This window comes from Salvelinus alpinus, chromosome 22 (genome assembly GCF_045679555.1).
Source record: "Salvelinus alpinus chromosome 22, SLU_Salpinus.1, whole genome shotgun sequence".
Lineage (NCBI taxonomy): Eukaryota > Metazoa > Chordata > Actinopteri > Salmoniformes > Salmonidae > Salvelinus > Salvelinus alpinus.
The window spans coordinates 4,506,744-4,520,500 of record NC_092107.1 but is presented as its reverse complement, the minus strand read 5'-3'; the positions used below and the strand labels follow the sequence as shown (position 1 = coordinate 4,520,500).

The 13,757-nt window shown below is 41.0% G+C and overlaps 1 protein-coding gene across 1 annotated transcript in view; it reads right to left on the bottom strand.

Annotated features, from left to right (window-relative positions):
* Positions 1–13,757, bottom strand: part of LOC139549844 (elastin-like) — a 91,116-nt gene that overhangs the window by 8,058 nt on the left and 69,301 nt on the right. The window contains exons 48-64 of the mRNA XM_071360584.1: positions 13,562–13,702; positions 13,361–13,456; positions 13,187–13,219; positions 12,842–12,997; positions 11,321–11,371; positions 10,297–10,317; positions 10,048–10,074; positions 9,734–9,757; positions 9,160–9,207; positions 7,409–7,438; positions 6,736–6,765; positions 6,197–6,238; positions 5,895–5,951; positions 5,049–5,117; positions 3,284–3,331; positions 1,050–1,121; positions 470–511 (exon numbers count right to left, since the gene is read on the bottom strand). Of these exons, the coding sequence (XP_071216685.1) occupies positions 470–511; positions 1,050–1,121; positions 3,284–3,331; positions 5,049–5,117; positions 5,895–5,951; positions 6,197–6,238; positions 6,736–6,765; positions 7,409–7,438; positions 9,160–9,207; positions 9,734–9,757; positions 10,048–10,074; positions 10,297–10,317; positions 11,321–11,371; positions 12,842–12,997; positions 13,187–13,219; positions 13,361–13,456; positions 13,562–13,702 (987 nt within the window). The remainder of the gene's footprint in view (positions 1–469; positions 512–1,049; positions 1,122–3,283; positions 3,332–5,048; positions 5,118–5,894; positions 5,952–6,196; positions 6,239–6,735; positions 6,766–7,408; positions 7,439–9,159; positions 9,208–9,733; positions 9,758–10,047; positions 10,075–10,296; positions 10,318–11,320; positions 11,372–12,841; positions 12,998–13,186; positions 13,220–13,360; positions 13,457–13,561; positions 13,703–13,757) is intronic.

Here is a 13,757-nt window from a genome sequence, read left to right as displayed (position 1 = left end):
TGGTTGGTGGATAATAGCCTGCAGGCATTGACTAGTCAGTATCCGTGGGGCCTGAGGCAGAGAGCAGTCTCTCCACTGCTGGAACAGCGTGATAACACTCATCCCAAACAGCGAGGGAGAGGAGGAGAGGAGGGGATGCTGAAAGCTCCACAGCCTTGGTGATACACTTCCAAGTATAATCCTGAACATAGTCAAAACCCTGCCAATGTGTTAACATAATCCTAACCATATGAAGACATGATATGTGCCATGCTAGTCTTGCGATGCCTGACTTGTCAGAGAAGTCATTTCATCACAGTGTTTTGACAGTGAGTCTTAGTGAGGTGACACTATCCTGCTACCTATGTGTGTGCATTTTTACCAGTTTCTGAACATGAGGATGAAACCTCACAGTTAACTACAGTAAACTACAATAAACTACAGAAACTACAGTAAACTACAGAAAGTACAGCAGGACAGTCAGTCTCACCTGGATTATAACCAGCACCACCAGCACCCAGGTTACCATAACCTATTGAACAGGAGAGAGTGGAGCTTTACTGAAGAGTTGAGATATAGTTGAACGATTTTCAAATACTACTTGAACCCAGGCCTGCTGTTGAATATGGCTACGCTGTAGGCAGGAACATCTTGTATACAATGATGGAATCCTACTTCCCCTGGCAGAGCTCACGCAGTACCGTTATGGGCAGAATAGAACGACTCTCCAGAGGTCTGTGCTGCTATCTCTAAACCGTCACACTTTGATGTTGCAAAAACCGTTACAAACTAACTCTGCCTCTGACGGTAATCAGTCTCCACTGGGAGTCTCCACTGGGAGTATCCACTTGTTTCTTCTATGTCTTGCCCTACAGTACTGTACCCTGGGAGATTCAGTGTCTGGCGTTGATATGACTCAATGATCAACATTTCTTACTACTTTTACGATAACTCGACTCCAAAATAAAGATAACATCACTATGTTATGTTGTTCATATGTGGTAGATTGGAAAAGTAAGTGTAAAACGAGTATTAGTACAAAGCTGGGCTTTATGTGTCAGGGTTTTTACCTGGGGGTTTGGGTGCTTTTTGACCTGCTCCTGCCCCTGCTCCCAGACCAACACCAGCAGGATACCTCGCACCTGAAACATGAGACTGGGTTAGTTCTCCAATAGCCTCATGCCAGGCCTCTAGTGGGTGAGACTAGTCCTCCACTAAGAACATGGTTGAAATTTCACACACTAGGTACAATTGAAGTCGGAAGTTTACATACACTTAGGTTGGAGTCATTGAAACTCGTTTTTCAACCACTCCACAAATGTCTTGTTAACAAACTATAGTTTTGGCAAGTCGGTTAGGACATCGACTTTGTGCATGACACAAGTACTTTTTCCAACAATTGTTTACAGACAGATTATTTCATTGTATCACAATTCCAGTGGGTCAGAAGTTTACATACACTAAGTTGACTGTGCCTTTAAACAGCTTGGAAAATTCCAGAAAATGATGTCATGGCTTTAGAAGCTTCTGATAGGCTAATTCGCATAATTTGAGTCAGTTGGAGGTGTACCTGTGGATGTATTTCAAGGCCTACCTTCAAACTCAATGGCTTTTTGCTTGACATTATGGGAAAATAAAAAGAAATCAGCCAAGACATCAAAAAAAAAATTGTAGACCACAAGTCTGGTTCATCCTTGGGAGCAATTTCCAAACGCCTGAAGGTACCACGTTCATCTGTACAAACAACAGTATGCAAGTATAAACACCATGGTACCACGAAGCCGTCATACCGCTCAGGAAGGAGACGCGTTCTGTCTCCTAGAGATGAACGAACTTTGGTGCGAAAAGTGAAAATCAATCCCAAAACAACAGCAAAGGACCTTGTGAAGATGCTGGAGGAAACAGGTACAAAAGTATCTATATCCACAGTAAAACAAGTCCTATATCGACATAACCTGAAAGGCCGCTCAGCAAGGAAGAAGCCACTGCTCCAAAACCACCATAAAAAAGCCAGACTATGGTTTGCAACTGCACACGGGGACACATATTGTACTTTTTGGAGAAATGTCCTCTGGTCTGATGAAACACAAATAGAACTGTTTGGCCATAATGACCATCGTTATGTTTGGAGGAAAAAGGCTTGCAAGCTGAAGGCTTGCAAGCTGAAGAACACCATCCCAACAGTGAAGCACGGGGGTGGCAGCATCATGTTGTGGGGGTGCTTTGCTGCAGGAGGGACTGATGCACTTCACAAAATAGATGGCGTCATGAGGATGGAAAATGATGTGGATATATTGAAGCAAAATCTCAAGACATCAGTCAGGAAGTTAAAGCTTGGTCCAAAATGGGTCTTCCAAATGGACAATGACCCCAAGCATACTTCCAAAGTTGTGGCAAAATGGCTTAAGGACAACAAAGTCAAGGTATTGCAGTGGCCATCACAAAGCCCTGACCTCAATCCTATAGAAAATTTGTGGGCAGAACTGAAAAAGCATGCGCAAGCAAGGAGGCCTACAAACCTGACTCAGTTAACACCAGCTCTGTCAGGAGGAATGGGCCAAAATACACCCAACTTATTGTGGGAAGCTTGTGGAAAGCTACCCAAAACTTTGACCCAAGTTAAACAATTTAAAGGCAATGCTACCAAATACTAATTGAGTGTATGTAAACTTCTGACCCACTGGGAATGTGATGAAAGAAATAAAAACTAAAATAAATCAATCTTTCTATTGTTCTGACATTTCATGTTCTTAAAATAAAGTGGTGATACTAACTGACCTAAGACAGGGAATTTTTACTGGTATTAAATGTCAGGAATTGTGAAAAACTGAGTTTAAATGTATTTGGCTAAGGTGTATGTAAACTTCCGACTTCAACTGTAGTTATTAGCTACTAGCTAAGTTATTATCTGTAGCTTTATATGATCAGCAACTGTTGATGACAGTTGAACCTATCTAGCTACACTCGGCAGTTAAGGACAAGCCATTTCCCCGGCTATGGTCAAGCTTTGTGTTGTTTCAAAGCTACAACCGCATAACGTCCCAGAGGTCAATTGTTTGAGGGGAAATGAGAGTTTTAGCGGTTTGGTTTGGAAAGGGTGTTTCTAGCTCAGTGGGCAATGGGGTTTCAGACACACAGTCCCATTGGCATCTCATTCTGTCACAGTCACCGCTCCTATCGCCTCATTGGTCACAGGAAGTGCAAGCCAATGACATTTCCTGGAAAATGGTCACTCTGAGAGGCCAGAGTGAGGTAAAAGGGAATACAATATTGAGCTGGCTTGCTTCTCCTCTCTCATACATACCCTGTCCCTGTCCATAACCACCTTGACCATAACCATACGGGTATCCCCCTGAATCATGATGGAAAGAAAAGCAGTTTTATTCCTGACATGATGACCTCATTGTGTAGGGAACACCAAAGATTTATGTTGCCAGATTTACAGTGCATTTGGAAAGTATTCAGACCCCTTGACTTTTTCCACATTTTGTTACAGTACGTTACAGCCTTATTCTAAAATGCATTAAATCGTTTTCTCCCCTCATCAATCTACACACAATACCCCATAATGACAAAGAAAAAACAGATTTTAGAAATTGTTGCAAATTTATAAAAAATAAAAAACTGAAATATTACATATTCAGACCCTTTAATCAGTACTTTGTTGAAGCTCCGTTGGCAGTGATTAGAGCCTCAAGTCTTTTTGGGTTTGACGCTACAAGCTTGGCACACCTGTATTTGGGGAGTTTCTCCCATTCTTCTCTGCAGATCCTCTCAAGCTTTGTCAGGTTTAATGGGGAGTGTAGCTGCACAGCTATTTTCAGGTCTTTCCAGAGATGTTCGATCGGGTTCAAGTCCGGGCTCTGGCTGGGCCACTCAAAGACATTCAGAGACTTGTCCCGAAGCCACTCCTACGTTGTCTTGGCAGTGTGCTTAGGGTCGTTGATGCTGCCACCACCATGCTTCACCGTAGGGATGGTGCCAGGTTTTCTCCAGAAGTGACGCTTGACATTCAGGCCAAAGTGTTCAATCTTGGTTTCATCATACCAGAGAATCTTGTTTCTCATGGTCTGAGAGTCCTTTAGGTGCTTTTTGGCAAACTCCAAGCGGGCTGTCATGTGCCTTTTACTGAGGAGTGGCTTCGGTCTGGCCACTCTACCATAAACGCTTGATTGGTGGAGTGCTGCAGAGATGGTTGTCCTTCTGGAAGGTTCTCCCATCTCCATAGAGGAACTTTGTAGCTCTCTCAGTGACCATCGGGTTCTTGGTCACCTCCCTTCTCCCCTGATTGCTCAGTTTGGCCGTGCGGCCAGCTCTAGAAGAGTCTTGGTGGTTGCAAACTTTTTCCATTTAAGAATGATGGAGGCCACTGTTTTCTGGGGACCTTCAATGCTGCAGAAATGTTTTGGTAGCCTTCCCCAGATTTGTGCCCCGACACAGTCTTGTCTGAACTCTACGGACAATTCCCTGGACCTCATGGCTTGGTTTTTGCTCTGACATGCACTGTCAACTGTGGGACCTTATATAGACAGGTGTGTGCCTTTCCAAATCATGTCCAATCATTTGAATTTACCACAGATGGACTCCAATCAAGTTGTAGAAACATCTCAAGGATAATCAGTAGAAACAGGATGCACCTGAGCTCAATTTCGAGTCTCATAGCAAAGGGTCTGAATACGTAAATAAGGTATTTCTGTTTTTTTGTTTTAATAAATGTGCAAACATTTCTAAAAACCTGTTTTCACGTTGTCATTATGGAGCATTGTGTGTAGATTGATGAGGAAATAAATGTATTTAATACATTGATTTTAAGGCTGTAACGTAACACAATGTGGAAAAAGGGAAGGGGTCTGAATACTTTCTGAATGCACTGTATTTAACACAATGTTATACAGAGTTTATCTGAGGTTAGGGAGTATGGAGTTACAATAAGCCATTGAACTTATGGGATGGGGTTTAACTCAACATGTCCCTTTGTACGGCTCCATTATGGGAACATTGTGGATGTTGGCTCAGTTACACAGAAAGCTTGCTTATTTCCTAAGACGCGTACGAAACTGATCCCATACCTGCACCACCACCGGCTCCAGTAAGAGGAATACCTGCTCCTCCAGCCACACCGCCTGCTCCTCCCACAACTACAGGAGAGATACAAAACACAGTGAGTGAGATTATATGCAGTGAGCTCCAAAAGTATTGGGACAGTGACACATTTTTAGTTTTTTTGGCTCTGTACTCCAGCACTTTGGATTTGAAATGATACAATGACAACGAGGTTAAAGTGCAGACTGTCAGCTTTAATTTTAAGGTATTTACATCCATTAAGGTAAACGGTTCAGAAATTACAGCACTTTTTGTACATAGTCCCCCCATTTTCGAGAACCAAAAGTATTGGGACAAATTCACTTATATGTGTATTAAAGTAGTCAAAAGTTTAGTATTTGGTCCCATGTTCCTAGAATGCAATTATTACATCAAGCTTGTGACTCTACAAACTGTTGGAAGCATTTGCTGTTTTTTTGGTTGTGTTTCAGATTATTTTGTGCCCAATAGAAATTAAGAGTTTGTAGAGTCACACGCTTTATGTAATCATTGCGTGCTATGAATATGGGACCAAATAGTAAACCTTTGTCTACTTGAATACACATAAGTGAATTTGTCCCAATACTTTGGTCCCCTAAAGTGGGGGGACTATGTACATACACAAAGTGCTGCCATTTCTAAACGGTTCACCCAATTAGGATGAAAATACCCTCAAATTAAAGCTGGCAGTCTGCACTTTGTATCCTTTCAAACCCAAAGTGCTGGAGTACAGAGCCAAAACAACAAAAGATTTGTACTTTTGGAGCTCACTGTACTGTACTGTACATCTTGGATCAACACTTCTTATGACACAGTCATGCACTGACACACACCTGGAGGTTTCAGGGGCTTGGCTCCAGGAAGTTGTCCAGCTCCTGCTCCGTATGGAGCTGAGGAAATACAGAGATCATAAATGTAATCCGCACAGCCTATTTTTATTCTCTACTCCACAGTGACTGTAATGCAATATCACCAGGGATACGGAAATGTATTGAGATTAATGGACAAATACCTGAATAAACCAATTACAGTGATGGGGATTTAGTCTGAGTAGAAAGTAACCTAAGGCCACATGGCCTTTGTGAATTAAGTTTGAGACTCCATTACAATGATGCAGATAGAGAAATTGGCTTACTTCCATAGCCTCCTCCATAGGGATATCCACCTGCACCTGCACCTGTGGAGCAATATATGCCATTAAAACCCCATGGACATAACATATGGTCGGGTGTGGGGCTGGAAGGGATGCCACTACTGTAGTGTGCCATCAAAGCTGTGGGATGGGACACTGATCTGAGATGGAATTATGAATGATGGTGGAGAGGACTATACAGTACTGCTAACTACAGTACCTCCTGTCTATGCTGAATGTCACACGCAAGCTTTATTGTCCTAGCTCTATCAACAATAATCTCTTCAACATGACCTTGTGATTTGATAGTGAAGACCTACAGACAGTGTGAAGCTTTTAAAGTGATGACATAAGAGGTATACTGTGAGGTCAGCCTAGAGGTCAGAGTTCACGATCTAGTACATCTGGTACAGTTCAAACTAGTGTTTGTTGTTTTCTTTCTTTGCCTAAAATACTAGTTTTAAGAGGATGTGGTGGAGTGGCCGCCTATCCTCTCTTCCTCTCCCCTCCTCTCATCTCCTCCTCTCCTGTCTCATACATACCCTGTCCATGACCATACGGGAGTCGTCCTGCTGAATCATGATGGAAAGAAAAGCAGCTTTATTCCTGACAAGGGAGCACCAGCGAGTGGCTCTGTCAGGTCATGTAGCTAGCATACTAATTCCAATAAAGTTAGCTGCCCCCTGCTTATATAATTAACTTTAATATGCTTTCAACATGTCAAAATATTACACAGTTTATCCCTGGCCTGGCCATACAATCCTAATTTTGATCAGACCTTTGATGCATTCATTTACAGAGAAGAGGCTGATACTGCTGTCCATTGCATATGAATCAGTCCTATGATTAATTAATGTGAATAAATCCTATTATTGATTAATGTAAAGAATGAGTCATGTTCCATCATTAAATCAGCATATCATTATATATCATAATGTATGATTAAATCAGCATATCACTCATAATGTGTGTAGTGGATTGATTAATTCTGCCTGTATAAAATACTGAATGGTGTAAGGATCTGTATTATCTGTATTATTTCCTGCAATATATGGATCAAGCCAAGGTCACATCTCAGTGAAGTCATACAGTAGTTTGAAATAAAAACAGAGATGTGTGTTTGTTTGTGTGTGTGTGTGTGTTTAAGCATTGTGTGTGTCTGCTGCTAGTGCAGTGATAAGGTTGTGGTTTGTTCTTCTCCTCTCTCATACATACCCTGTCCATAACCACCATACGGGTATCCCCCTGAATCATGACGACAAAGAAAAGCAGCTTATTTCCTGACATGATGACTTCATCACCAGGGGACGCCAATGAATGGCTCAGTCAAAGAATGTTAGTTAAGACAATAAATCAGAACATCCTAATGCAGATTCAGTCATGCAAGGCCTTTCAGGTTTAAGACTTCAGACATTCATTTTGCGCTCTCATCTAGTTTAAGATTTGTTGGCAGATGGGCCTTCATTTTATGTTGTAATCCAAATATGTATTTAAATGCTCAATAGAAATGGTTTACAAAAATATATACATGTAGGCCTGAATTGTTTTCTTTTTGCCTCTAGTGAAGGAGATACAGCTGAGACAGAGATAACATATTCAACACATTCACAGGAGTTCAGGCAGTTAAATTACTTTCAGATTGATGGTGCAGAACTGTCTCTGTCATCATGATGCAAATAGGTTCGCCCTAAAGCTTTACCTCATAAGGCATGGGTTTCAAAAAATGCACATAACAAACATACGGATGACTGCATCCACATGTCTAGATTCGGTCTATTCTTTAATATTACACGTCCCAACAGCACCTTATACGGCCTAGTACATCACTGGTGCCAAGCTTCCTGCCATCTAGGACCTCTATATCAGGCGGTGTCAGAGGAAGGCCCAAATAATTGCCAAAGACTCCAGCCACCCTAGTCATAGATTGTTCTCTCTGCTACAGCACGGCAAGCGGTACCGGAGCGCCAAGTCTAGGTCCAAAAGGCTTCTTAACAGCTTCTACCCCCAAGCCATAAGACTCCTGAACAGCTAATCAAATGGCTACCTGGACTATTTGCATTGTCCCCCCCCCCATTTTTACACTGCTGCTACTCTCTGTTTATTATCCATGTATAGTCACTTTACCTCTACCTACATGTACATTTACCTCAATTACCTTGACTAACCGGTGTATATAGACTCGCTACTGTTATTTTATTGTTGCTCCTTAATTATTTGTTATTTTTCTATTTCTCTTATTTATTTTTTTAATTAATTTTTAATTTGATTTTTTACTTCAGTTTATTTTAGTAAATACTTTCTTAACACTTCCTGTATTTTTCTTAAAACTGCATTTTTGGTTAAGGGCTTGTAAGTAAACATGTCACTGTAAGGTTGTATACACCTGTGGTATTCGGCGCATGTGACAAATAACATTTGATTTGATTTGATTTATAAAGGCCCAAGACTACTAGCAAATATAACTGCACCTTTTACTATCATATACTGTTGACTTGTACTTATCTCTGTATATATTTAATCAATATGACTGTCTTGCAATGGCTAACACATTTTAGGTATGTCAACAAAAATTGTGGCCTGGGTCAGCATTATTTATATATGATATATTACCATGGAATAATTGGATGTTTTGGTGCATTAGACCAGAGAAAAGGGCTGATGCTGCTGTTCATTGTGTGTAAACAACTCCTGCTACTGACTTACTGTACGTAAAGAAGGTAATAACATCCTTATCTGACCAATAACTAAGCATATTATTCCGAATCGTGTGTATGAGGGTTGGTACATCACTACTACATGAATGTGCATAGGGGTTAATACATCTTATAAAGGCATGTAAAAGTGTTCAATCACATTATTGGATGGGTTATGGATCTGAGTTGATGGTATCAATTTGAAGTTGTAAACAACCAGTGCTGTAATACTACTGCAATAATATAGTGTTAGTAGGGTTTCAGAATGCTTACCCGCACCAGGGGGTTTAGGAGCTTTGCCACCTGCTCCGACACCCACACCTGTAAATAATATAAAGCCTAGCGGTTAGAGCTTTGGGACAGAAACCGAAAGGTCGCTAGTTTGAATCCCCGAGACGACAATGTAAAACATCTGCCGATGTGCCCTTGAGCAAGACACTTAACCCTAATTGCTCCAGTGTCGCCGTTGATAATGGCTGACCATGGCATTGACCCCACTCTCCAAGGGTGTCTCAGGGGGAGTTGGGATATGCAAAAAACACATTTCCAATTCACACATGCCTATAATTCACATGTGAAATAGGACAAATATAAACACCCATCAAATTATTATTATTATTGTAATTTCAGTTTGCAACTGGAAACAAACTACGTAACAGCATTGCCTGCAGGAGTTTGTCGCCACCATGTGGCCAAACAATGTCACATACTCTGCTCCTTATAGTCTCCACTATTGAGACACCTAACCTCCAGGCTGCTGTACTCCAGTAGCAACTACATGAGAAGTATTTGAAAGAAAAACAATACTATTTGAACCCAGGTCTGCTATGGTGGACACAACACTCACCAGGCTGAGCTGGGCCTGTACCAGCTGGAAACAAAGTGAAAAGTCTTTAACACACAGTTACAGAGGCATATCCGTTCTAAGTAATGATAAATCAAAACCCCTTCTAATGTTTGACTGTACAGTAAATTCAAAAATAATCACAGGTCATGAACAATGAAGGTGAGCTGACAGTAAAGCCATCTAATATTGCTCTTCAAAGATAAGATAAGAAGAAAATATAAGAAAGTACAGAAAGTATGATAGGTACAAGTAGGACACCATTTTTATGCAGAAGGAATTTTATGTTGTCAGGAGAATCTATTTCAATTACTTACCACTAGGTTGAAGCACCCCAGCACCAACTGTGAAGGCAATCAGGTAAATTATTACCAGTTAGGTCATAATTATGACAGTTATAAAAGTTATTCCAAAATAGAATAACTTACCACTCAAAAAACTCAAATAAAATGTTCAGTGATTCTAATGACATATATTGCAAAACTATAGAATATAAAGTATAATTGATGTTGGCTTCATAAAAAAATACAACAACTGTTCTGCAGTGGTAATGGTCTAATACATACCTCCTGGTAATCCTGTGGCACCTGCAGCAAACCAACAGAAAGTTCATCAATGACGTGGTATACTAATACTATACATTTCCATGGAAATTAACAATAAAGTACTGTATCAAAGTCCGAGATGCAACCAGACAGAGAGAAAATCAAACAAAACGAAATACCGTAAAGTTACACAAATGTTCGTTTCTCTACTGTGAAGAACAAATTTACAGCAGGGGCTCCAAAAAATATGTGCTGAAAGAATGACACAGTATTATGTACTTTTGTGTCTATTTTTCTCATATATATTTTTTCGAACAATGTGGTATTTAGAATAGAGTACTGTAAGTAAACATCAGGTAATAGCAAGGATATGATCCCCTGCTGTAGAAGATAGAGGGAGATAGGACTTTAACTACCAAGGAGAAAGGGTGAGTGCATACAATACGTATCTACAGGGATATCAGGCACAATCTTCATCGGAGCAATCTTTATTGTGGAGGAAAAGCTTCTCACAATACAGTCTCATACCAGTAACATTAACAGTAACCAGTAACATTAAAGTATAAGTTAATCAAGTATTGACAAGTGTCAGATTAATTTTATTTGTTAAAAAGCAAGGGAGGGAGGAGAGAGCAGAAATGGGAGACATTTCAAGCGCAGCGAGCTGCAAAGTTAGTTGGGGGACAGAGAGACGGAGCGTTTTAAGAGGACAAACTACGTCTAGAAAATACATTGGCAACACATTATTTTGTCAACACCCACATGAGCATTACTTTACATTCCTCTACATTTTTGTAGTTTTAGCAGGAGGCCAAAACACTACAATGTTTTCACAAAGGAATCTAACAGAATCAACCGCTAACAACTGTCATATGGATTGAATGTTTATCAAAAACCAATAAGTAATCGCATCAAATGTTATGAAATGCTTATGTAAGGAATTGTAAAGAACACATGTGTATACTACACTCTTCAAATGAAGTGTAACTATGTCTTTAGTCAGAAATGGTTTGATCATGCAAACACAGACAGCAGCAAGTCTTACTGGGCTCTGGCTCTGGGGCCTCTGTGGCCTGTGTGCCAATAGGTGTGGGATCTGCCAAAAGACAACAGGTTCCAGTTTCATCCATTGCAGTTGAAAAATATATAGGATAGGCGAAACTAGCATAGGGCAGAAGCCATTATGGGGATCCTTGGCACTGCCATGGCAGGAGGGGAGGGGATAAGCTCCGGCTCCAGGTGGTGAATTGGATCATACAATGACACTAAAGGGGACAGCACTAGCAGAACAGATATTAAGCTGTCTCTTGTTTGAGGGTTTTGGGAGAAGAGAGGGGGGCAAAGAGGTTTGGGGTTTGGGAAGAGATAAGGCAGGGACTGGCTTGCGCGATACTGACGTTGCTGTGTGATACACCTGCAGTGGAGCGCAGTTAGCCAGACAGCAGTGGTAGTGGTAGAGGAGGGGGGAGTTAGATAGGATGCTAAGCCTGTGTCTGTAGGCCGTTGATGTCCTGATGAGGCCTGCTGGAAAAGTCTGATGGGGCTTTGTCAGGTTATACACAGGTTATACAGTACATCAAACAAAAAGGAAAACTTGCATTATAATCCATCTCTATTATTGAATAAAAAATATATATTTATATGGCATCTATGGTACAGTAATTACTGCTTTTTTAACAGCTCTGTAAAATACAGTGTATATTTAAAATACAGTAACTCAGGGGTTCTCAAAAGGGGGTCTGAGGTACTGCAGGGGTCCACGGACAGATTATAATTATATATATTTTTTTACATATATATTTTCTATTCATATTATTAACAACAACAGATTAAACTAATTTTGGCCAAGGGATCCGTGGAATAAGTTTAGAAGGTGTAATACAATACAATAAAATGTAATATTATTAATCCACAATGTATGTTCTTAACCCTGGGCAACATGGGCATGTCAGGCTCACGTGGATATTGGTATCCACAGTACTCTGCCAATTACCAATCTTTTAACATTATACTTTTTGTATTCCCACCAAATTGTTTTAACATAACTGCACTGTAATTTAAGCTTTAAAACGGTAAAGTTTTCTCTCTGCCCATGACAAAATGTGTAGAATTGCAGGAAAATGTTCCTTCCCAGGGGCCGAGACTTGGTTCATTCGGCCATGCACTGCCAACGTCATAGTTTACTACAGTCCTTGTATGCTATTTTTAACTCAACTCGAGCTTCTTATTATGAGGGGGTCTCTGATGAACTTTCTATCACAAAAAGGGTCCCTGAAAAGTTTGAGAACCGCTGCAGTAACTAACACTTACTCTGTAGCTTTTGATATACAGTATTTGCACTGATCAATGAGAAAACAGTTGAATTAAATCCAAAGTCTTGTTGAGCGCAAAACATGTGGTTCTACCTGTTATGGGTCATAGTGTCACATTAGGAACTTTGTGGATTTTCTTTAAACCCTTCATTTTGGACCTAGTTGTGTAGTACTAGGAATTATCCTGAAGGAACTATCTAGGCTAGGAAAAATAAACCTAGCAAGAATCAAAGGTGAAACTAGTATCCATTTACCTGGTTTGCCTGCGATAGGTATCCCTGTGCCCACTGGTAAGTCAGTGTGCTCAATGGCAGTTCCTCCAACACCACCACCCACGCCCACACCTGGACTTGGAGTCGCTGCTGGCGCTGGTACACCTTCTCCACCGATGCCCACTCCGTTTGGCTTACCTGTGGGCAGGTAAGAACATAGGTGAGGGTACAGTATAATCTCTTGAGCCATGGTGAAAATCTTGATTCAGCTAACAAGAGATAATAGGTACTGTACAGAGACCGCACAGAACAGACAAACAATATTGTTCTTCCACTGGTCTGCATTACCTAGACTAAAAGTTATGACAGAACAAGAGAGGCTCTTACCATATTTATCAGCTTTGGCCGCGGGATCATATCCTGCAATCACAAGCATCACATCATTCATATTTTCACTGTATTTTGAATCACCTTGATATCTCACAGAAAGACAGACCAGACCGTGATACTGTTTGAGCTCTTTCTGATGTCTTTACTATTCACACACATCCTCTGACGTACCTTCAGCTCCTACTCCACCAGGTACTCCACCCTGTACTCCTCCTGCTCCTCCAAATCCTCCTGCTCCTAAGCCTGTTCCTACACCTCCTGGGACTCCTGTGTAGAGGTTCACAAGGAAATTATATGATTTCAAAACCAGAGATGTGAGCATGAATTCAACTGATGTACAAATTCTGATGTTGCTGTTTTGAGTGATCTTACCATATTTAGCAGCTTTGGCTGCAGCGGGATTATATCCACCAGCCCCAGTTACACCCCCTCCTCCTCCTCCTGGTAATCCTCCTCCTGGTAATCCTCCTGCTCCTCCAGCTCCTATGCCTGCTCCTGCACCTCCGGTGACTCCTGTGGTAAAGAAAACAATTGGATTTTTAATGAATATCCAACTTCAGAACTGCCA